Below are 26,017 nucleotides of genomic sequence, written 5' to 3'. Positions count from 1 at the left end.
CGGACGGAGGACAGGGGTTGCCAATGAAGACAGACAGAAAAGGGGAGTGGAAAGAGAAGGGAGAGGATGTGAGAGAGAAGAGGGGAAGCAGTGGGGGAGAGAATTGAAATGTCAGGACCGTAGAGGAGGGGAGGGGATGCACCAGGAAAGTGGAGATAGTAGGGAAGGGGAGGGAAGTGGGTCAATGAGGGAGGAAAGGGGAGGGATGGGAGTCAGTGAGGGAGTGAAGAGAAAGAGAGGGGAGGCGGTGAGGAGGGAAATACAAAGGAGAACACTAAACAACAAAATTTTTTTTTGGTGCTTTCTTGGCTCTTTTGTTTAGAGATGGTTATTGCTCTCCCCCCCCCAAAAAAAAAAAAAAAAAAAAAAATCAGCTAGAGACAAGGATGGAAAGGCAGAAAGACTCCCTCAACCCACCAAACCCTTCAGCCGAGGCCGGCAGGAAACAGGGAGAAAGACCACCATGCAGCATAAAAAAGTTGCCATGGAAATGTCTCAATCTATATATCAGCTTTGTCACCGTTATTTGTACTCTCTCAAGTTGATCTCTTTTATTTATTTATGTATTTTTTGGAATAAGGCGACCAGAACTGGACACAAGGCTCTGAGTGTGGGCATACTAGGGAATTACAAGATGAGGGCGATGTTTTCTGGTATTTATTCGAATGCTTTACCAAGGAATCTGATTAACTTGTTTGCTCTTAACAGCCTCCGTACGCTCTTGGTTTCATTTAAGAATATCTGTGGCTATATTTCCAAAATAATTTGCATGACTGATTATTTAGTTGAACACCTTTCATGGCGTAACGGGCTTTTTCAGTTTTGTTTTGAATGGTTAGCATTCTGCATATATATATATATATATATATATATATATATATATATATATATATATATATATATTGAAGTCCACTTGCCATGTTTAGGTCCAGTTATACTGTCGATCGGGGTCATTATGAATATCTAATCTCTTTACAAATGTTTGTTTGTTTTCAAATTTAGTATTATCAGCAAATTTGGATTTTTTGTTTTCAAAATAAATTCTCATCTGTGGCACTTGAAAGCAGAACCCAATCCAATGCTGAGCCCTGTGGCAGTTCACTTACTACATCTTTGCAGTCTGATTCTTTACCATTTATTATGACTCTGTTTACCTCCCGTAAACCAGCTGTCGAGTCACCCGAGCTCATCGCTGCCGTACTCAGACGTCTTAAACTTCTGAAGTAATCTTTTATTGGAACCCCTATCAATTAATTTTTGAAAAACAAGACAGTTAATGTGAACTAATCTGCTCTCATCGTATATAGTGAATGTATCAGAGATGAAATCCAAGAGATTCGTAAAGCACGAGCGGTTATTCCGGAAATCGTGTTCTGAGTGGTTGATGAGATTGTTTCTAAGTGCTTAACCACAACACGCACACCACTGAAGTTAAGCCGATAGGTCAGTAAGTTTCTGGTTGAGATGTATTACCTTTTTGAATACTGGAGTCACATTTGCTAGTTTCCATTGTTGAGGCACCTTTCATTTTCTTATTAAATTATTCAATAGCTCAGGTAATGGCTTAGATACTACATTCATTGCTTCATTCAGAAAAAGCGGAGATATTTATCTGGCCCCGGTGTTTTATTCACTTTAAGTTTGTCAGTGGTAAGTCATACATCACTCTAACAATAATGTCTTTAATTATGTTACCCTCTTCTAAGAACACAGAAGAAGCTGGAGGAATGGAATTTGTATTTTCAACTACAAATACAGATGCAAAGAAAAGCTGAGAATTTTAGCCATCTCCGTGTCATCGTCGATATGCTCTCCATCATCCGTGACTTGCGGACCAGTTGTTGGTGCTATTACCTTTTTGTTTCTGATATACCTGATAATTTATTTAGAGTTCAGTTTACTAATAAGAACCACATGAGTTTAAAAGTTTTTGTCGCTTCGCCTTGTTAATGTTTTGTTTTACGAAGAAGAGCATCATATCTATATTCATCAATTTACTTACTTGTGACATGATTTCTGTGTTCAGAGGTTTTTGCTGATATCAGAGCTTAATATCCGTATTCTACCAATTGGGTTTAATAATTCTGTTGTGCATTGGAATACATAACAAATGCAGTACTGAAAATACAGTATCTGAATAATTTTTAAGCGTCATTAATATCTACTGTTCGAACATTGGAATTCCAGTCACTAAAACCAATAATTTCCTTTAATTTTTGAAAATCCGTTCTCTTATAGTCGGGAACTTTCTCGTAACCAGCCCTGACAGTGTCGTCACTGAATCTGAGGTTGAATGTAACCCCACCATCGCTATCATACGGCGATGGTCGAATGAGACCATGAATGGGAGATAAGGAAAGGGATGATGTGAGACAGCGAGGGAGGAAGAGGACTGGAGGAAGTGAGTAAAGTGAGGCAATGAGGGGGAGGAGGAGCGGGAAAATTAGAAGTAAGAGCAGGTCGTGAGGGATGGGAAGGAAGGCACTGAAGGAGGTGAATGGAGGGTAGGCAGCGAAGGAAGGTAGGTACTCCGGAGTGGAAGATAATTGACCAGTGATTATCTTCATTCTTTCCTCTGCCGATGATGATGTTTGAGAGAGAGGGAGAAAAATGGATAGACGATTAATGAGGTAGGGCGCAGAATGGTGAAGAAGGAGGTTAAGACTGAGAGAAAGGGGAATAGGGCGTTGGGAGAGGGGGACGAAAAGGGTTTAAGGACAGTGTGGCGGGCTGACAGGAGGGGAAGGGAGAGAAAGCGAAATATAGAGGACCAAGAGGGAGGCGAAATTAAACTGTCCATCCATTGGGCACAGAAAGGAAAGGAAAAGAGAGGGGGGGCTTAGAATGGAGAAGAGTGAGGTGTGCAGGCGAAAGGAAAATGGGAGGAGTACTGAAGTAAGGAAATGGATTAAGTGATGGACTTTGAGGGAAGGATGGGAAAGAGGATGGACTTGTGGATGAGAAGGAAAGGTAGAGAGAAGGATTAAAAAAAAAAAAGGATGAAAAGGAAAGAGAGAGGGAGTAGGGTGACAAGAGGGTTGGGAACGGTGAGGTAGTGAGAGGGACGGAGTAATAGTATACCGGAGAGAAGGGGTGGGAGCAGTTATGGATGACGAACGATGGGCTATGAAAGAGAAGAAGGGAAGGAAGAAGGATTGCGATGGAGAAAGAATGAACAGGAATGAACGAAAGGAAAGTAAAATGATTGGGTGATACTAAGAATAGGGGGCAGAAAGAGAGAGAAGTAAGAACAATAATGAAAATAATTAAAGGGAAACGAGGTACGATGGAAAAAAAAAAAAATCCGGGGGAAAGGAAGTAAAAAAAAAAAAAAAAAGAAAGAAAGAAAGAACTGTCCCCCCAGTGGGTGAAGTGTCACAGTAACAAGGGCCGCTAACTCCTGCCGAGGACGAATTGATGATAAGTTGAGACGTCATGGTTTTAATTCTTTCAAGAATATTTTGACGACAGTATTTTGCAATTCTTGAATATTATTTTTCGTTATTTGTACCTGTAGTCACCATTCTGTAAATAATTCTTTTTGGGTAAGGAACTGTTGCTTTTCAGGTAGCAAATGTGTGTACTGTATATGCAAATAATAAAGTGTGTGTGTGTGTGTGTGTGTGTGTGTGTGTGTGTGTGTGTGTGTGTGTGTGTGTGTGTGTGTGTGTGTGTGTGTGTGTGTGTTATCTTGTATACATCTTTATGCCATACACTGTGTATTTCTGTCGTATATTGTGCGCAACAAGAATGTGCTGGTTTGTCCAATATCTGCGTCACTTGTCGCTGACGCTATAATGTGGTGATGGAATAAATGAATTACCGCTCATCAGTGCCATTACCTTTTTTGTTGTGTAGGATTGCATTAATCATGATGTGTGTGTGTGTGTGTGTGTGTGTGTGTGTGTGTGTGTGTGTGTGTGTGTGTGTGTGTGTGTGTGTGTGTGTGTGTGTGTGTGTGTGTGTGTGTGTGTGTGTGTGTGTGTGTGTGTGTGTGTGTGTGTGTGTGTGTGTGTGTGTGTGTGTGTGTGTGTGTGTGTGTGTGTGTGTGTGTGTGTGTGTGTGTGTGTGTGTGTGTGTGTGTGTGTGTGTGTGTGTGTGTGTGTGTGTGTGTGTGTGTGGGTGTGTGTGTGTGTGTGTGTGAGTGTGTTTGTTTGTGTGTGTTTGTGTGTGTGTGTGTGTGTGTGTGTGTGTGTGTGTGTGTGTGTGTGTGTGTGTGTGTGGCTAATTAGTCACGCAGTAACTAAGGAGTATCAATAAACTATTTCAGCATTACCTTGACTGATTACATAAACAATTACAAATGATTTTGATTTGATTGTTTAAGTGAATTGCTTTGATCCAGACAATCAGCTACAACATCCTTGTTATACAGTGCTCAATATAAGTCACCAGATAGCAAAGAGGAGCAATAAACTATTTCAGCATTACCTTGACTTTACCTCATCGAACATCCACACACATCATACATTTTTTTTATCATCACAAACCAGCAAACAATCACAGGTTTATACAGATAATAATACTCCTAAACATCAGACTTATAGCTAAACACATCTTTTTCAAAGCATTAATATTCACGTTCAAACAAACAACACACCTTGATACAACCACCAACACTTCTGCATCTGGTTCATCGGTTTCACCAACAGTAAGTAGAAGCACAAATAACTAAATGCAAATATCAGTTAATATGTCTTTTCCATCAAAGTTTATGTTCTGTAATTGAAGAAAATATGATCTCTCACAGAACACAATGTCCATTTCAGTCACATTCACATTCCATAGGTTTGCAAAAACGAAACCCGGAGAATGTCTGGGAGCGACGCCACCAGCAATGAGGATTATTTTGGACCCGGGCCATCACAGACACAGCAGTCTTTTGAAATAGTCCAAATGTGGTCGTGACAACTCATGCAAATCGGTCACATGTCATTGTTTGTGGATTGTGTCACTATCATCATCATCATCATCATTACCCGTACCTCCTTTCCCACCCCAGGGCAAAGTGAGGAGTAGCAACGTCCAGACAGCCCAAGTTTGCCCAATTCAATGAGCCACGCTTCCATTTACTCATAATTCAAGCCCCCGGAATCCTGGCTCTACCTGATACGCCACAAACTTTCACCACATTTAACAATATATATTTACACACCATGCTATTCATTCATTGCAGCAGTACATATTAAACTGCACTTCTGCTTTCAAGCTAATCTTCTTACTGGCTTACGAAGGCTGCTACTGATGAGCTGAGGGGAAGAAGGCAACTGGATTGTATTGGTGTTGTGATGAGGAGCAGTAAATTGAGATGGTTTGGCCATGCTGAGAGGATGGAGGATGACAATGAGGTGCGGAAGGTGAGAAGTGTGAGCGTCGAAAGTACTGTATGGTTGCAAGAGGCAGACTGAAAAGGACCTGGGACGAAGTCATAGAGGGTGACGTAAGGGCAAAGGGACTGAATGAGGAGGCTGCAAGATATCGTGCGGAGTAAAGTGCCATCATAAGGTGACCAAGGCCGACGCATGCAAGTTTGTTGAAGCCTGTATAAACGGTACGACGAAAATGACACTAGCTGATCGGAAGAAATGTGACGGCATTATGGTAGTCTCAACAGAAGGCTCTGAGTGCCTTCTACAGTAGTTTGCAATTACTTCACTTACATTTCACAAGCAGCCGGACAACACTCAGAACTGTCCTTCCTGCTTCACAGTTTCGTGGGCCGAGTGTGATCTGGAAATATATAATAAAATTACCGTGGTCTTGTTGACATAGTGAGATACCAAGTCTAAGGCTGTTATTGTTTACGTAAAACTTAAGCGAGACTATCTTGTTTAGTGAATGATATAACGTCTCCTTGACATTCCATCACCTTTGCCTTCCACCATTACAAGTCTTCTTTACCACAGCCTCACTTCTACCACAGGCTCACTACTACCACAGCCTCACTACCAACACAGCCTCACTACTACCACAGCCTCACTTCTACCACAGCCTCACTTCTACCGCAGCCTCACTACCAACACAACCTCACTACTACCACAGCCTCACTTCTACCACAGCCTCACTTCTACCGCAGCCTCACTTCTACCACAGCCTCACTTCTACCACAGCCTCACTTCTACCACAGCCTCACTGCTACCACAGCCTCACTACAACCACAGCCTCACTACTACCACAGCCTCACTTCTACCACAGCCTCACTTCTACCACAGACTCACTACTACCACAGCCTCATTACTACCACAGCCTCACTTCTACCACAGCCTCACTTCTACCACAACCTCACCTCCAACACAACCACATCACCACCACAGCCTCACTTCCATCAAAGCCTCACATCCAGCATAGCCTCGCCACCATCACAGCCTCACCACCAGCACAGCCTCACCACCAGCACAGCCTCACCATCACCACAGCCTCACCACCAGCACAGCCTCACCACCAGCACCACCACTACAGCCTCACCACCACCACAGCCTCATCTCCATCACAGCCTCACCTACACCAAAGTCTCACCCGCAACATAGCGCCAGGTCCACCTTCTCCCTTCTTTATAGAAAACAACGCCTCGTTAAACTGTGTCATGGTTATCACTTGGGCCAAAAACTATCCAAGTTCCACCCAATACCCCAGTCCAATATTCTTCCTCTGTGCAAGTTGGAGTTGGTGCAGTAGTTGTTTTGTAATGTGTAACGCAGAGGAGGGGAGAGAATGTAGTGGTGAGAGAGTGGACAGAATGCAAGGGTATTGGTGGCGCGTGGTAAATGAAGGAGGAACTGAAAAGGGAAACAGAAGAAAAGGAGGAGGTATAAAGTGGAGGGGAGTACAAGAGAGGGTAAGAAAGGAAGAAATAAAGGACGGGAGCGTGATAAAATGAAGTTAGGTTAATTTCTTGCCGTGGAGTTACTACTGAAGATTATGAGTGCATGGGGGAAAGGAGTAGTGATAAAGATAAAATGAATGCATCAATGTATGTAAGAGAGAGAGGAGAGAAACTAAAAGGATGGAAATAACAAGAAGTGAACTAAAGGATAACCCCTTCAGTTCGGTGCTATATATTGATCTGTTATCTTTTCATGTCTTTCTTCCTTTATTTTTTTTTTAATCAGGAGAAACTTCACGAAGTGGAGGGGTTATATATTACTAGCTTAGTTAACACAATTTCTCCTCTCCCAGTACCACTCCTCTTTCTCCCTCCCCCCTGGCAGTCACCGGCCCAGTGGTTTATTATGCAGCACCAGGGCTGACGGACGTGGGTGTGGATGATTATATAATTACCGGGACTGATTCATTCATTGGTGGTGGAGGGTCGCTTGAATACAGAGTAGGTAAGTAGAACATGGATAAATTTTTTGTAGTATCAAAAAAGTTAACTGCGTAGTCTGATGTTTTGCTTGTTGTGTGGCATCATTTTGCTGCTCTTACGATATTCCGTGATGATGATGGTGTGAGTCACTGTAAGGCTGTGATGATGTTTTGGGGTGGATAGTGTGATGTGATAGTCTTGTGAGGTGAGGCAGCCCTTGGTTGTGTTCCGTCCCTGCCGTGTCTGCTGGTGTGATGGTATGGTATCCGGCCGTTGCTGTGTTCTGTGCTCTGTCGTGCCTGTTGGTGTGGTGGTGTAATTCTTTATATAAAAACATGAACTTCATGCGGCGACTATTGCAGTGCTTCTCCCAAATCAACCATATCTCTTATTTATATTCACCTTTATTGCCTCCGCCAAGGGAGTTATGTTTTTGCCTGCGTTTGTTTGTTTGTGTCTGTTAGCAGGATTACTCAAAAAGTTACAAACGGATTTTGCTGAAAATTTTTAGAGGGGTAGGGTATGGTCCAAGGAACAATCCATTAGATTCTGGCTGTCATCCGGATCATTATCCGGACCTAGGAATTTTTTGCTTGTTTGTTCACACGATATCTCCAAAAGTTCTCAATGAATTTCAATGAAATTTTGTGGAAGGATGGACCATGGGCCAAGAAAGTTTTAATTAAATTTTGGGTAGGATCCGGATCTGGATCCTGCAACGGCATTGGAGGAGGTATGCGCTCTCTGAGTGCCTTCAACAGAACTGTAGTTTGCAATTACTTCACTTACATTTCACAAGCAGCCGGACAACACTCAGAACTGTCCTTCCTGCTTCACAGTTTCGTGGGCCGAGTGTGATCTGGAAATATATCATAAAATTACCGTGGTCTTGTTGACATAGTGAGATACCAAGTCTAAGGCTGTTATTGTTTACGTAAAACTTAAACGAGAGTACTGGATCAGCACCTCATGTCTGACTCTCATGTAAGGCAAGCAGTGATTTCCCCTGAATACAACACGCAACAGTTCAGCTTACATTGTAGGGGCATCAATCCAGATGTGCCAATAGTTCCCTCACAAATCTATACACTGCAGTCATCATCTGGCCCCGGCTTTACATGCTGGACAATCGAATAATTTACTTTATTTTTTACGCAAATAAATTGACATATATCATGCTATCCTTTTACTCTTGCTCCTCGTTCCCCTCCCATGACCTCAGCTTTCTTCCACTTCTCTCTCCCACGGTCACTGCTGATCCATGGCTCCCACACTACCCACCTCTATTTCCCCTTTGTTTGTAAGGACTATGACAAGCAGTGTATGTATTGTTTATCATATTTTTATGAAGATTTTCCATGTCTTACTTTCACCATCTTTTTATCCATTCCCTCTCGGTAGTATCTCCCAAGCGTGGATGTTCAGTAACTTCTTCTGTTATTCTTACCATCTCCATATCCCTCCCACCCTTCTCTCTCTCTCTCTCTCTCTCTCTTGGCTATCAAATATGCAAATTTCGACGAGCTTATGGGGCTGATGGTTAATACTGGAAAACACCGAGCAAAATGGAACGTTCAGGAGATGCCTCCCTCCCTTTGTGGGTTTTGTTTATAAGTCTCTTCGTCCATCATTTTTATCTCCGCCAACGAAGGTGGAGGAGGTTATGTATTAACGTCTGTTTGTCTGTTTGTTTGTTTGTTCAAAAGATAACCCAAATAGTTCTGATGAATTTCCATGAATTTTTTGTGGATATATGTGTCATGGGTCATGGAACAGTAGATTAAATTTTGGTGGTGATCTGAGCTTGGGTCCCGGTTCAGAAATATTCTTTAAATTCACAAGATATCTAATAAAGTTAATACGGATTTCAATGACATTTTGTCGATATGTGGGTCATGACTCAAGGAAAAGTTGGTTAAACTTTGATGGTGTTACGAGTGATCTGGCACAGGCGCTGGCACAGGTACGCACTCTTCGTGACCTTAACTTTTTTTCTGTTTGTACTTTTATATTTTCTATTGGAGGAATAATTTATTCCAGAGGTTGTTTATTGTTCAGTGACTTAAGTGAATATAATTTTTCCGCATAATTTTTCTGCCTGCACTCCGCCCTGCTTCATCTTGTCTTCAGACACTTGGTGTCGTGCATATATAATGTACAGTCTGTGTGTGTGTGTGTGTGTGTGTGTATTACACCCTACGCTAATACTAAAGGGCTAATTAAAGAAAGTGTGAAAAATCGTCAAGCACTTACAGCTAACATTAGTACATCAAATATTCTTTTTTAGTTACATCAAAAATAATAACATACTGACACCAGCAGAAGACCCACTAGAAGCTCTAAACACTTTCTTTATATTTGTATTTACAGCAAAAAATCCATGTTCCTTGCCTCTACTTTCCTTCGTACATGGAGATGAAGACAGAACAATTAGTGACACTGTGATAAGTGAGAGGTAATGTTCTCCATGTGACAAATAAGCACAGGGACAACAAAACACCTGGACCAGATATAATGTCTCCATGAGCCTTGAAGCAATTGAAAAATGAAGTACTGAAACCTTTAGCTTTAATAATCAATATCACTACGATATGGAATTGTAATATATGACACTGTAATACACCATTTGAAATTAGGGAATGTAACGCCAGTATTAAAATATGACATAAACCTTAACCTGGAAGTTATTGCCCACTTTATTTAACATCATTAGTGTGCAAATTAGTGGAAACCCTACAGCGTGATAAATATTGAAGCATTTAAAAGAAAATATCAATAAAGGCTCAAAGGATGGATTCTGAAACAAGTGGTCGTGTCTTACTAATCTTCTTGATCTTTTCAGTGTCGTTATTGATAAGTATAAATAAGCAGAAATTAAATCTGTTTATATAGTCTTACCTCGATTTCCAGAAGTCATTTGATAAAGTTCCCCATAAGCATCTTTTTGAGAATCTTAAATTCTATGGCATCAGAGGCAATGTACCAAAACAGATCGATGGTTTACGGGATGTAAACAGAAAGTTGTACTTAATGAGAAAGAACCGGAATGGAAGAATGGCACAAGCAAAGGACCAAACGGTTAAGTTTTAGACCCTGTTCTGTTCATAATTTATGGTGACGAAACTGACGAACGTTTCTGTAGCAAAATATCCAAACTTGCTGATGAAATAAAATCGGTAATGGAGGGGACAGCCCCAACAGAGGCTGATGAGTAAAAGAGATCTATACAATTTATTTGATGTGCTTCAACTTGGTAAACTAAGTTAAGCAGTTCTTGAAATAGCGTAGCTGACTTATTTGTCTGTGTTTCGGATAATATTTGGAGATCTGGTTGACGGATTGCCGCCATATTTGGCCAAAAGGAGCGGACAGCTGTTTGACTAAGTTGACGAAGAGTGAAGACTGTGGTATAGGCCAAATAGCCTATGAAATATTGCCATTTTAATATAAGTAATGATGATGATGATGATGATAATAATAATAATAATAATAATAATAGTAATAATAATAATAATGATGATAATCATCATCATCATCATCATCATCATCACTATCATCATCATCATCATCATCGTATTAATGATAATGATAAAAATAAATAATAATAATAATAATAATAATAATAATATATTATTATTATTATTATTATTATTATTATTACTATTATTACACTTGCTGCTGCCCCGTTTGTTATTGTTTTTCTTATTCTTGTTATTTTTTGTCAATGTATCCAACCACTGAAACAAGAAATGAAGCCAACACTAGTGCTATAACCCAGCAGCCAGTGTGTCGGTAATGACCAGCCTTATCCCAGCATGGCACCACAAAGGCAGGGATTATCAACCCGCTGTGTTATTATCCCTACCTGTAATTATGTTTCAGGATTTTAATTGAGCTGCTGATCAGTGGCCGAACAACCGGTCCAACAGAGTTTTTTTTTTTTCTACTTCGCTGATGGATGGTTTTAAATATTTGACATTGTCTGGTTTAATATGGTGTCACCCGGAAAAGGTAAAAAAAAAAAAAAAATCATTTCCTCACGGTTATTCTCTCACTTGTTGCTGATGGTATGGTTGCTTAATCCCAGTAAAGCTTGATCCAGCAGACCCGTCGACCATATGTAAGAAAGTACCCATAGCCATCCTACCCATATGCTACAATTTTAGTGTGACATGTATTGTGCAGTGCTCCATAGTTTGTGTGTGTGTGTGTGTGTGTGTGTGTGTGTGTGTGTGTTGGGCTGTTCTGCATACGGAAAAACGTGTTACATTTGATGACATCCATCCTTAATCCTAGCTGATAAGTGAGAAGATTTCGGTAATGTTCTGATCCACGCCTAGGTACGTGAACTCGATCAGCTCATTTAAGGATAACTCTGATGTCTGGGTGTTGGAAGATGAGGGGAGCTGATAATGTAGTCTTTTTTCATTTTTTTTTTCCTAATGCGAGGAAGAAGGAACCAAAGGCTAAGCCCCAAAAACCGTTCCTTCCAAGAAAAAAACAAAAACAATACAAAAGAGAACCAAATTCAAGATCCGTTCATTTCGAGATGCCTGGACACACTGCGTTTGAAAGACTGGAGATCATAGGAAATAGGAAATACAGACAGAGGGAAACAGTTCCAGAGTTGACCAGTTGCATAAATGAAGGACTGGGAGTAACGGTTAACTCTTGCATAGAGTTGGACAAAAAAGGGATGAGAGTTTGTTGCTGTGTTGGCATCTGCAGGATTTGAGTACATTACATTTTCTTAACGTTAATGTTGGGATGTCTGACGTTTACCGGTGAACGAGGACTGGCAATGTTCGTGCGGTGATTGTTTTATGTCTAAGTGTGTTGTGTGGCATGCCAAGATATTCTCGAACAGGGAAGTCTTTGGTTTTAACAGGTACGTGATCAGTGGAAGCGGTATTGATGATGCCAGTGATGATGCAAATGGAGTTGTTCTGTACTGTGTGCAAGGTGTTGTAGTGGGTGTTAGATAGGATGGGGACGATGGCAAGGAGGTAAAGGACGTCACTGGTCTGATGTACAGTTTGTAGCGTAGGAGTGTTCTTCAGAGTGATCCTTGACGGCGAATCTGTTTTTTTAAATATATCATCCCATTCTTTTCTTTTACCAGAAAGTTTTCCACTAAATAACTCAGGACGAATGTCTAATCTACACAACCTCTTCCTTTCCGAAAACCTCCCTGTTCTTCCTCAAATAATTCTACCGTTATTTCCCTACCTGTCAAGTAGTATCCTACCATATACCTTTCCTATTATGCTAAGAAGACAAATGCCCCTATGATTAGTATAAGTTTTTTTTTTTTTTTGCTTTTTTCCTTTGTACAGTGAGTGATTATACCCAACTTCCCCAATCCTCAGGGACTCTACCCTCTTCCCAGGTCATTCTGCACATTTTCCATATCCACTCCACAACTATCTCTCCCCCGTGCTTAAGCATTTCACCACACACTACATCAAATCTTGGGGCTTTCCCCATTTAGATTTTATTCATCGCTTAGATTATTTCCATCCTTCTGAACTCCTCCTCACTTCTCATTTCCTTTCTTCTCCTGGCCGTTCCCTGGCCACTTATACTCTCACTTCTTTCATTCTCTATGTTTAACAATTCCTTAAAGTGTTCTCTCCATCTGGTCACCGTTTCTCCCTTCTTCACAAGCAATTTACCATTTTTATCTTTCATTCCCCTATTACCTTCTTCATCACCCTCTCTAACTCTCTTTACTTTCTAGAACATTTTCTTACATTCCCTCCACTTTACTGTACACTCATATTCCTTCCAACTCCCACATCCACTCTTTCCTTACTCTCTCATACTAATCTTTTCACCTCTTTTCTTCTTTACATACAACTCTCTATTCCGTCTCTCAACTTCCTCCAAGCCTCTGCTTCCCATCCACTCACTATGTGCTTTCATCTTTTGCTCCACAACCTGTCTCACCTCTTCTTTCCATCATGCTGCTCCTTGCACCCCTTTTCATCTCCCCTTCACCTCACACACCGCCTCATATGCTGCACAGATTTCGTTCGTGAAAATCTTGCACGCACTTTCCACTTCCCCCATCTGCTCCAAATTATATTTACCCTATTGCTCCTCCACTTCTCACTTATATTCTGCCTTCTTTCCACCCTCTTGCAACCTTTCTACCCTCATTATATGAACTACTTCCTCCTGTCCTTCCCTTCATTTATTCCTCCATTTCATTTGAACCTTGACTTTCACCACCACCAAATGGCGGTCCTAAAGTCCACTCCCCCAACCTCTGTATGCATCCACTACACGCCTTCTCATTACACACACATAAACAATCATTGCCTTCCGTTCATTCACTTCACCCACCCTTCTCATCACTCGCCATGTATACCTGTGGATTATTTTGTGCCTAAGAAGGTACTGGCTATCACCTTCCCTCACAAAATATTGGCCACTAAAGCACTGTCATTTTCATCCACTTCTGCAGGCACCCCACTCACCGACTACTCCATCCACTTTCACATTCTCTACTTTTCCATTCATATCTCCAATCAAAAACACTCTCTATCTCCTCTCATGCTTTTCCATGCATGCTTCCACATTTTCTCAGAACTCTTGACTCTATTGGCACGGTCTAAAGAGTTAATAATTATGAGGTACTGAACATGTTAAGCTGGCAAGAAGGAAGGAAAAACAAAAGGAATTACTGAGTAAGGAATGGTTATTTTGAAAGACAGGAAGGTGAAAGAAAGAAGAGAATGAAACGAGATAAGTAGAAATTACCCCAGAAAAGTCAGAAATGGAGGAAAAGAATTAAGGGACAGCAGACATTAAGAGAATCTCGAAAATATAGTAAATATTGAGAGAGAGAGAGAGAGAGAGAGAGAGAGAGAGAGAGAGAGAGAGAGAGAGAGAGAGAGAGTTTAATCAAAACTTCATTTCCTTGGAATCAGGAAGTAAAACTCGTCATTTTCTTAATTTTTTCACTTTCCTTTTCCCCCTGAGATGTATTCGAACACTTACAGATAGAGAAGGGGGGGCGGGGTGTACTGGAGGGAAATGGTGTAGTAGAGGAAACGGGTGATGGATGTAAGTAGTGTGTTGTATGACTGAAATATGCTGTAGTGTAATGAATGTTGGAAGACAGACGCGTGACGGTGGAAGGGTTGTGTTGGGGAAACTGGTATTATGGAAAAGCAAAGTGGCGTCGTGAAGGGAACTCGTATGTGTAAGCGAAAGTAAAAAGAGTATATCTAGTGTGATGGGGTGAGGAAGGTAGATGAGGGTAAAGGGGAAGGAAGAAGGTGTCTGATGGGGATGAAATGGCTGTTATGGTTCATCTGAGCTGTGGAAGTAGCTCAGTGGAGAGATGCAGTCGGTTACATAGGAAAGAGTGGTGGACCAGGAAGGTATACAGGAGAAAGGGGCCGTCAGGGAGAGCCAGACAGTTATTTAGAAGGAGCGTCGTGGAGGTACGGAGGGTTAGTGTGATACAGACGAAAGGGGAGGAAGAAGACTATCAGTAATCTACATTTCATTACAGTCAGGCGCACTGTCATTGCCTTTGAGGAACTGACAAAAATCTTTCCCATTAACTGATCTTCCGTGTTTTTTGAGAGTGCACGTTCAGTGGATTATCATACACAAACTAACTGCATCTGTCTGCTGAAGAAGTCGGACAGCAGGATAAATCAAATGGGTCGTTATAAATATATCGTTCCATTATGTTACTATGCAGGCATAGATACTGGCCTGCGAATCTGGAACACTGATACATAATGCATGATCCTTTCCCTCACTACCTGCCTCACCAGACTCCTCTACCTTTATTCCTGCCGCTAACTGTCCCCTGCTACTCTCCTTGTCTCACCATGCCCCTCATCTTCCCTTCCTGCCTCACCAGACTTCCCTGTCTCCCTTCTTGTTTCAGTGGGCTAGCCTGCCTTAGTCCCCCCCTGAATCGGTTAGCTTGCCTCCTTTGCTACCCCACAGAACTTTACCGCCGCCTTACCTGGCCCGCCCACCCTGCCTCCTTATCTTTCATCACTGTATTGCCCTTCCTTTTCTATGCCTCGAGAAACACCCCTGCTGATTACTTTACCAACCTTCCTGCTTAGCGAGGAAAAGGAAATGTGATGTGGTGTTGGTGGTGCTGATGATATCTCTTGTCAAATGTCAGTTCTCATAGTACCTCCTCATCCCCCCCTCCTTCCCCGCCCCCTCTCACACATAAGAAGCCACGGCCACAAAGTGTTTTTTTATCTCTACCACAGGGTGTTACTGGGTTAGCCCTGTACACCACAGGCGACTAAACTTTGCGCACAACTCTAATGGAAAAATGACGCTTCCTGAAAACGTGTCTGGCCTTTCTAAACACAGAGATGTCAGAGCTGGCCACAAGTTAGTTTTGTATTTCCTTCTCATCTCTGGAGTATAATTGTATTTTTCCAATGTACATGCTTATTTCTTTATTTTTTCACATAAATATGTTTTCATGAAGAGTGAAGATAACTGGGAATTTAAGAATAATTATGTGTATGATTTACTTAAAAAAAAAAAAGTGTGTATCTGTGGAACTGACATGTAGTTCACAGAATATTTTTGTCAGTGAGAAAAATAATGGAAGCAACATTTCTATAGCTAACTGATCACGTGTTTCCAGCAGCGTAACAACAGCCATTTTGTCATCGTTACAATTAAGCGCCGGTAGTCTAACAAGCTGGTTTCCTGCCTCCCCAGTGTAGTTTCTGGTGGGAGACTGACCAGATATTAGATGTGTAGTGAGTGGAGGGGGACTGTGTAGGTATTAGCTGTGGGGTGGATATATCGGTTGTGTGGTGAGTGGAGGGGGACTGTGCAGATATTAGCTGTGGGGTGGATATATCGGTTGTGTGGTGAGTGGAGGGGGACTGTGTAGATATTAGCTGTAGGGTGGAAATATCGGTTGTGTAGTGGGTGGTGGGGGGCTGTGTAGATATTAGCTGTGGGGTGGAAATATCGGTTGTGTAGTTAGTGGTGGGGGACTGTTTAGATATTAGCTGTGGGTGGATATATCGGTTGTGTAGTGGGTGGTGGGGGGCTGTGTAGATATTAGCTGTGGGGTGGAAATATCGGTTGTGGAGTCACTGGAGCGAGTGGTGGGGGTCTCTGTGTGGAAATACTGGTTGTGCAGTGAGTGGTGGGGGACTGTGTGGAGGTACTGGTTGTGGAGTGACTGGTGGGGAAATTGTACGGTGATATTCGTAGTGGAGGGACGCGTATTGCGAGAAGCAAGCATGGCCATCCCTATGGCACCATGACGTTCAAGGCATGACAAACATGGCATGCTGGCAGTCTTTCAAAAACTAACAAAACGTATTGCACCTATACGCGACTTAACCTTCGTCCTAGACGTAATACAACCTCGTGTTCCACTTCCACCAATAGGCAGGAAATGGAATGGGTTATATGAATTAATTTAACTCCGGAACACTGCTTCGTGAACAAAGAGAATCTTTTTGTTCACATGGGTATTGTATGAGTACATGATCACGGCAAACCAGATCAATGTTGGACACAAGGAATGGTTATTGCAACTGGATTAGATGGTGCGTTTTCGCGTTTTCACTGACTCTCAGTATACGCATACACACACACACACACACACACACACACACACACACACACACATATATATATATATATATATATATATATATATATATATATTGGTGGTAGGTGAGGGCGCTTACCATCCACTTACTCGATGCAGTGTTGCTTTGGGTGTTGCCCTTTCCTCTCTTCCTTCCTTTCTGCCTTTCTTTCCTTCATTCTTTCCTCTTCCTTCTGCCTACGGGTGACTTTACACTCCTTCTTCTGTCTCTCTTTCCTATATTCTTTCCTCTTCCTTCTGTTTATGGCGACTCTACATTGAATGACAAGCCAAATAGTTTCCTGTACATCAGGAAACCGTTTACTATGCTGGGTGGTAACCATATAAACAAATTACGGCGCCTGGTGGTTTAGTGGGTAATTAAGGCGCTCCAATCGGATTGAGCCGGTGTAGGTTTATATCCAAGAAGTGGTTGGGGTTTATAGCTCACGTAATGCCACTCAGGGATGAGTAAGGCTGGTCACTCTCATCTTAAAAGTCAGGACCAACTTGCCTAGCCCAGGGCTCCTACGCTCCTCAAGGAAAATAGGATTGAATGATGGATTTTATATATATATATATATATATATATATATATATATATATATATATATATATATAATATGTCTACTTCGCATCACCTCTCCACCTCCTGCCTGTGAGTAGTTGAGCCAACAAAATTCAGTTGTGTCAGCATTGTGTCGTAAATGTGTCAACTTCAGCATCGTAGACCAGCCAACCACACAACATAACAGTCCACAAACATTTGCCACTTTCGCAGCGGTCGTGACTCGTTTCAGGCGTTGTGTTGCTGTGGTAAATTTACCTAAAAAATTACATTGGGGAAAAAGTTCTCATGTGGTCAGAATGAGTAATTTTTAAAAGTAAGTTTTGACTTGACTGTTAACTCTTCACCATGCTAAGATTCCACTGTGTTAGGTGAAAGCAAAAAGCTGTGGCATGAGTATATTGAGAAAAAGTTTGATTGTGTTGAACGGGTTAATGGAGATCAACATGTATACATTTTTTTTTCTAGTTTCCAGAATTCCTTACTGGGTGATAATGAGCTGTGTGTGTGTGTGTGTGTGTGTGTGTGTGTGTGTGTGTGTGTGTGTGTGTGTGTGTGTGTGTGTGTGTGTGTGTGTTTACAGATAAGTTGATTCAAGTCTCATCAATGGGCTGAGCTGACAGATACAAGTGCATGGGATGGGCATGAATGGTGATGGGTGGTGAAGTATGGGGGAGGAAGTATAGCCTGTGATGATAATGAGTTAGGGGCAGACTAGTTAATCCAAGTAAAAAATAACAGAAAAAAAATGGGTGAGGTGGTAGGAAAATAGCAGGTCATGAAGATGGGCATTGTGTGAGTTGCAGTGTTGGCGACAGGAGTGTTTATGTCACGGTTTTTGTCTTAAAAGTTCGGTATGTTTACGTGTGTGTGATGAGAGGTGGGAGAGAGAAAATAAAGGTGGTGTAGGAGGAAAGAACTGTGCTTGATGCGCTGGCATGAAGAGGGGAAGATGGATATTATAGACCCGGAGGTATGGGAGTGGCGAAGGTAAAATTTTCAGTTGTCTCCCGTAGAAATATCTGATAATTCACGACGTGGGTAATAAATTCTCTGGCTGTACGATGGAAAAAATAGACTCATTTTAACAGTATGAACACGTACATGAACGCGCTGTCCGCACATGTGACTGTAACACGTGTGTATGTGCGTGCTGAGGTGACGTACAGTGCCCACGTAACCAATTAGGGGCAGAGATATTTTCTTCAAATATGGTTTGTAGATAGTCTGCGGTGGGCGATTGGCATTTGGCCCATAAATGTTTTTGTTCCCTCGCTCCAGTATTATTTACGATTAATATGTTCACTTGCTGTTTCACGTGACTACTGTACAAAGATATAACAAAGAGTTTTCCGCACAGGACGCTTCCACTACCACACCTCACGTCCTTACACCTGTCAGCACCACAAATGTTTAAGTTCATTACGACTTAACGGAACCAATAAGCTAATCATAATTGAGATTCCCAATCACAGTCCTATGATTACAAACAATAGGACGTTTACTAACATTCAGGCAGACATTGAAATGCCCTTCTATGTATGTCGCATCAGAGGTTATCAATTATGTGGCAGTAACCTGATTCTGATTAATATAACTTTAGTGCTATGAGTTTTGTACCAGTGATATTGTTCATTCATTTAAACCTGCCCCAAGTTTTCATCGCATTGCAGGTTATTTCCTCTATCTCAGGGACAGAAAAAGACAGTACTGTGGCTCTACAACCTTCCTGTAGCACCTCTTGGTGACTTGCATCATATTCTACTGTTAAACTATTGTTTTAACTTCGCATTCAAGATGAAGAGATGGGAATTCTTGTTGAAGGTAAAATGAACGGAATATTGTAGTGTAGACGTGTCGGGCTCCACACCTGCAGTTGTAGCTTGAGTGCTGCTGCCTGGAGGTCAGGCCACATAACCACCGCAGCTCTGATAGTTTGGCTGACCTGCCTGGCTACTGTACTTTCTGGCGACCGCTGCTCCACAACCAATGTAAACCTCGTCACGTCGCTATAAATGCTGCAGTTGTGTTTATTAAGACCAGACAGCTCCAATGCCGACACACACGAAGCATAACACAGCTGCAGATGACCCAGTACAACCAAGCTCTCTTGATGGCTTGAAATCAATGCATGGCTTTCAAGGTTCGTGCTTCGGTTTCGTGGACGTCATTTGGGGACTCATTTTCGTACCTGTGTGAAGCAATATGGTCCCGAGGGATCTGTGATGCTGTTCAGTTAAACTGGGAAGAGACTGAGGCTTAAGGAGAGAAGAGGTAAAGAGATTAGGGAATTAATATGGAAAGAGGAGTGAAGATGCAGAGGTAATGGGAAAGGGGCTGATTCCTATGTTGAAAGGGTAGATGGGATTGGGACACTGAGCTCATGTGTGAGGGGGTAACTGGAATCGAGAAGGGATGACAAACTGGAACGATGAGAGTGACATCGGCATAATGGGGAACTGAATCGAGAAGGAAGTTGAGTGCTGGGAGAAAGGAACGTCATTCTGGAGGTTGACTTGTAAGGAAGGGTACGTTAGATCCCGGGAGAGATGACAGATTGGCAGCAAAGTTAGGGAGGTGAGGAAGGTGAAAGAGGAAAGGGGTTTATGAAAATAGGTGCTGGTTAAGCGGTAAAGAGTTTTAGAGTGAGACTGATTGGGCCAGAAGGGAGTTTCTAGAAGTGAGTAAAGTGTGGACTAGAGTGAGTGTGGATGCTAGGGTACGGTTGAGAAAGAAGAAAGAGATAAGCAGTTACAGGGATGAGTAAGACGGTGAGGGGCCATGAGGGTGTGAAGGAGAGAAAGCTGAGTATCGTACAGTAAATGAAATCTAGGAAACACATACAAATCGCTACCCAAAAGTAAGGCAGAGGGAACAACGTCACAGAGGGAACGCAGGGCTTCAAGAAAGGAGTAGCCGCATGGGACAAAAGCGAGACAGCCAGCGGGAGGCTGGATATTGCTTTCTAGACATATTGCCGCCTTTATTCCTCTTCTCTGCACCCCACCTCCGCTGACACAACACTTGCAGTGGTCCAGACCTGGTTTGATTGGGTGGCAGGGATGGGTCTTCCTGCACGCGAAGCACTCACAAAAGTAATGCATATTGCCGTTAGGGATGAAAACAAAAAGACACGAGCGAACGAGCTGACATCCCATATTAGCATTTCTGGTTCATTTGTAGTCTGCATACGACTCTCATATAATACAGTATAATGTAATATAATTTTGCCTGATACATGTGTGTGTAGGGGGGTCGTAGGCTGCCACAACATATCTGCCAGCTTCCATGCGATAGAAGAATGTTAGGAGAGGGCACAGTACAGTAACTGGGAAGCAGGTGATGATAACAGAGGGATTCTATGAAGGGGTTAGAGAATTACCTAATGAGTGTGAAAAGGAGGGGGTGTAGTAACTGATGGCTGAGTGCTAGTGGAAAGGTTTGGGTTTAATGGAAAGATGACGAAAATAAAGAGGAAACTAGAAAGAGAAGCGATGAATGGGTAGAAAGTGAAGAAATATGAAAGTAAAGGAAGAGATAAGTAGAGGAATGAGAGGAGAGGTGAGGTGAGACTTCTCCACGCGTCGCGAGTGTTAATGTGAGGAAGGAAGGAGGTTGGTCCGTCAAGCAGGATATTTGCATACCAAAGTGGGTGCTGACGATGGCGACGGTGGCCGTCACTGGCAGATCTGTGATGTTAATGGCTGTGATGATGGCACTGGGAGGATCAAACAGTGGTAGGCAATTATGGTAAGGGTGCCAGGCGCTATTGGTGAAGGTGGAATTCAGTGGTGGTAATTATGGTAGTTAGCGATGATAATGGTGGTAACCAGTAATGACACTGGTGGTAATTACTGGCAGTAATGGTGGGGAACAGTGGTAGTAATAGTCAAAGGTGATAACGTTACTTACAACTGATAGCAAAACAGCGATGAGAATTGGAGGTGACGTAAAGTCAGTGGGGTGACGCTGGAGAAGCATGGCAGCAGGGAGAGTGTGGCAGAGTTCAGTGAAAAGATGAAGGATAGTCAGTGGGGCGGAAAGGCTGGTGAGTGATGGCTGACTGGCTGGCAGGATGAAAGATAAGGCTGCGAGAAGAGAAATGAGGGAAGGATGACTGGTTGGCACACTGAAGGATAAGCGTGAAGGGAGGCAAGGGAGGAAGCAGCTTTCCTTCATAACAGCATCTCTCCATCATCTCCAATACCGGTGCTTTCATTGTTCCTTCTCAGTTGTCTTTGCATACAGATCGTCACGACAGATCCTCGGATTTCTTTGTGGCCAGGCAAATATTGATCAAGTTTTACCCATAAAAAAGCCATAAACTTTTGATACGATTGGTCTCTGCCTACTGGAATACGTTTGCCTTTTGCAGATAGCATTTAACAGGCACCCATATATTTAAACTTATATTATCGTTTATAGCACTTTTATTACCGTATATATATTTTTTAATAAACCGATTGATTCCACAGACGGTAGTAAAAATAAATTGACGCCATAACATTATTAAGATAAATAGAAAATAAAATGTGTTTTCTCACAACTGATTAAAGTCATCCGAGCATAACATGAAGAATATTGTCGTTATTGCACAAACCACATTAACATTAGCTACTGAGGACAATATCACTCGTCTGCACAACGGCACACGAGGAGTAACCGACGGGAAATGTTGGGACGGAGAGAAAATGGAATTTTGAGGTTAGAAAGAGAAAGAGACAGGATGGGTGGAAAAATAGGAGATGAATGTGACGAAAGGGAGAGGAAGAAGATAAAATGAAGAGAAGGAGCGATAGGAGTGAGGTGGTGGATGCGATGGTGGATGGGGATGAAGTGGAGAGAGTGGGAGGGAAGGCACAGAGTCTGATGGAAGTGAGAGACTGAAATCATCATCATTACCATCATCATCATCCCTGTATTCCCTACTAATTGTTGGGGTGATCACTGAAACAATATGTGGACTAGTTTACCTCTCATTTCCTCGTTTTTTGTTATTGCAGTAGTATTGAGAAGATCACGCTAGGTTTAGGAACTAATTAATGATATACTAGGGTAAATGAGACACCACAAATTAATCTCTATTTCTTCCACTTTTTACTGTTCGTTTTCTCATCTTGGTTCCTTTCTCACCCTTCCCTACATCCGTAATCTCTCTTTTCCATACAGCCCTTCACCCTTTTCACTGGTCTCCACTCATTTCTCCCTCTAGGTCTTTTTTTCCACTTGTTCAATTAATCTCCCTTTAAACTCTCTCTCTCTCTCTCTCTCTCTCTCTCGTATCTTTGTCGCATTCTCTTCAGACTATATATTTGCCTCTTCTTTCACCTTTCACTTACCTTCACTTGATCCATCAGCTATTTTACTCCCCAGGTATTACCCATATCCCCCTCAGTCCTCTACTAACCAAAAACACTCCGGAATAGATGCATCGATTAACACCTCCTACCAACATTACCTTTCTCATCTCCCTACCTCATCCTCCCTCCCCTTTCTCAGTCCTCCGTTTTCTTACCTAAGCACCCTGTTTTGTCCTCCACATCTCTCCCTTCTTCCGTTCCCTTCCTTAGACATTCCTCCCTCCTTCCTCCATCTCACTCCACTCTCTCTTCCCTGTCTCACCCCACGACATCCCATCCTCCGTCCTCTGCCTCATCCCTTCACACATACACCCCTTCCATCAGGACACTCTTCCATCTCACCACTCGCCACACTCTATTTTTTTTTTTTCTCCTTGGCCATTTGTTCTCCGATGTTGGAGCCACTTTCACTCAGTGTTTACCGTATCCACCGCCCGAGATGTATGTGCGGGGCGAAGTCTGGTATACCAAGCTTTGCAGTTCCTCTTCATCTGCAAACAGTACAGGGAATATCCAAACGTTTCCCTCTCTCTTAGCCGCTCAAATCCACTGCCCTACCTTGTGTCTCTCTTATAACCCCATCCATGTACAGATTGAACAACCATGGAGACATAACACATCCCTATTTCAATCCAACATTCAAATAGAAAAAAATCACTCAATTCACTATCCACACGCACTGCAGCCTTAGCCCCCGCATACATACTCTTCACGGCATTCAACAACCTCCCATTTACTTGATATATTCTTAGTATTTTCCACATTCTGTGTCCATCCACCCTGTCACATGCTAACTCCAAATCCTTGAAGGCTGCATGCAACTTCTTTCCCTTCTCTAGAAACTTTTCTACTAAAGACCTAAGAATGAAATGTCTGATCCATGCAACCTCTTCCCGTCCTAAAACCTCCCTGTTCTGCACCAACTAATTGCTCTCTTATTTTCCTGACTCTTTCATAAGTATCCTACCATTCACATTTCCTATTACACTAAGAAAACAAATGCCCCTATGATTACCACAAACTTCTTTTTCCCCATTTCCTTTCTACAGGGGAATTATTACATCTTACTTCAATCCACCGGGACTCTACCTTCCTCCAAGGCCAATCGGCACATCTTCCATATCCTTTCTACTACTATCTCTCCCCCATGCTTCAGCATTTTACCACACACTTCATCAATTCCTTGGACTTTCTCCATTTTGACTTTCTTCATTGCTTCCACTACTTCCATCCAAGTGATTTCTTTCTCTCTTCTCACCACCCTCCTTCTCCCAGCCATTCCCCAGCCACTTATACTCGCATCATTTTCATTCTCTATTATTAAACGTACCTGAAAGTGTTCTCCCCATCTGCTCACCTTTTCTCTTTTCTCCACTGGCAATCTACCATTTTCATCTTTTACTCCCCGTCTAACTTCTTTATCACCCTGTCTTAATCTCATTACCTTTTTCCAGAACATTTTCTAACATTCCCTTCATTTTACACTCAAATTCCTTCCAAATTCATCATTCACTCTTTTCTTACTCTCTCTTACTAATCTTTTCACCTCTTTTTTCCGTCTCTCAACTTCCTCCACGCCCCTGCTTCCCATCCACTCACCGTATGCTGTCTTCCTTTGCACCACAGCTTGCCTCACCTCTTCATTCCACCATTCTGTTCCTTGCACCTCTTTTCATCTTCTCTTCAACCCACACACCACCTCACATGCTGTACAGATTTTTTCTGCAAATCTTGCACACACCTTCCACCCCCTCATCTGCTCCAAATTATATTTACCCAATCGCTCCTCCACTTCTCTTTTATATTCTGCGTTTCTCTCCATCCTTTTGCAGCCTTTTTACCTTCCTTGTATGGACTACTACTTCCTGTCTTTCCCTCCTCCTATTCCTCCATTGCATTTGAACCTTGACTTTTGCCATCACCTAATGGTGGTCAGAAAGTCCACTCCCCCAGCCTCTGTATGCTCTTGCATCCATTATACACCTTCTCAGTATGTCATCCACTTACACAGTCATTGCCTTCCGTTCGTTCAGTTCACCACCCACCCTCTTATCACTCGCCACGTATACCTGTGGCTATCACCAACCCCCTCTCTACACAGATGTCCACTAGAGCACTGTCATTCTCATCCATATCTGCAGGCACACCCCACTCATCCACTACTCCATTCACCTTCACATTCCCTACTTTTCCATTCGTATCTCCAGTCAGAAACACTCTCTCATTCCTCTCAAACTTTTCCATGCACATTTCCACATTTGCCGAGAACTCTTCCCAAGCTCTACTTGCACAGTCTTGCACTGGAGCATACACACACACACGATCGCCCACATTTGTAGTCCTACTTTCAATCTTACCCACACTATCCTTGAGCCAACTGATCCATACTGTCTTATATCATCCTCCCGACTCTTGCATACAATACTTACCCTTTCGTTTGCCTTCTCATTCTAACCTACTCCCGCTCATATACCCCGTCCATACTCCCACGCTCTCACACTCTCACCTCTCCATTTAGCCTCAGTTATTCCATGTATGTCCACTTTTGCACCCTTAAGCACCTGGACAATCTCTCTCTCTCTTTCACCTCATCATTCGCACCCCTTAACATTCCATGTCGCAAGCCGTACCATGTCCTTTGTTCGGTCCTTAGCCTTCAGCTGTTAGTCAGTCCAGGTCCATGGCTTTTAGCGTTTTTAGTTGTTTTCCCGGAAGGGGCACTAACCCTCCGCCAACCCACTTGCTGTCACGTAGGCAACAAGTTTTGGTTGGTTATAAGGTTACCACCCAGCGTTGTAAATAATTTCTTGGTTTACACGAAATCATTTGGCTTGCCACTCAATGTGGAGCTACCCTTCAAATAGAGTACCGCCACAATAAGTGGGTGGATGATGGGCGCCCCCACCTACCACCTGTTTGCTGTGTATATCCTAGACGATAAAATTATTTACGGACCAAATTCCTGAATTTGTTCCTCATTCTTTTAATCCCTTCAAGTATTTTTGGTTCCATCGTCATGGCATCGTCTTGATGCTGTTCGGTGACAAACATTATCAGTACAGTAAATACGGTGTTTGCAATGATATGTACAGTGCAGTTTATAAGACGCAAACTGTCATTGTGATAACCAAGACCTGAATTAATGTTTCAAGAGATTTTACTTAGAAAGA

General features: G+C 42.4%; 1 protein-coding gene across 1 annotated transcript in view; it reads left to right on the top strand.

The window, feature by feature from the left end:
- Positions 1-21,148: 21,148 nt before the first annotated feature.
- LOC145414904 (uncharacterized) overlaps positions 21,149-26,017 on the top strand; it is a 45,007-nt gene continuing 40,138 nt past the window's right edge. The window contains exon 1 of the mRNA XM_080284323.1: positions 21,149-21,224. Coding sequence (XP_080140449.1) covers positions 21,149-21,224 — 76 coding nt within the window. The remainder of the gene's footprint in view (positions 21,225-26,017) is intronic.

This window comes from Coenobita brevimanus, chromosome 13 (genome assembly GCF_032717465.1).
Source record: "Coenobita brevimanus isolate Jiangsu-jjx chromosome 13, ASM3271746v2, whole genome shotgun sequence".
Taxonomy (NCBI): domain Eukaryota; kingdom Metazoa; phylum Arthropoda; class Malacostraca; order Decapoda; family Coenobitidae; genus Coenobita; species Coenobita brevimanus.
Note: the sequence above shows the minus strand (reverse complement) of the source record. Positions and strands in the feature narration are given on the sequence as shown.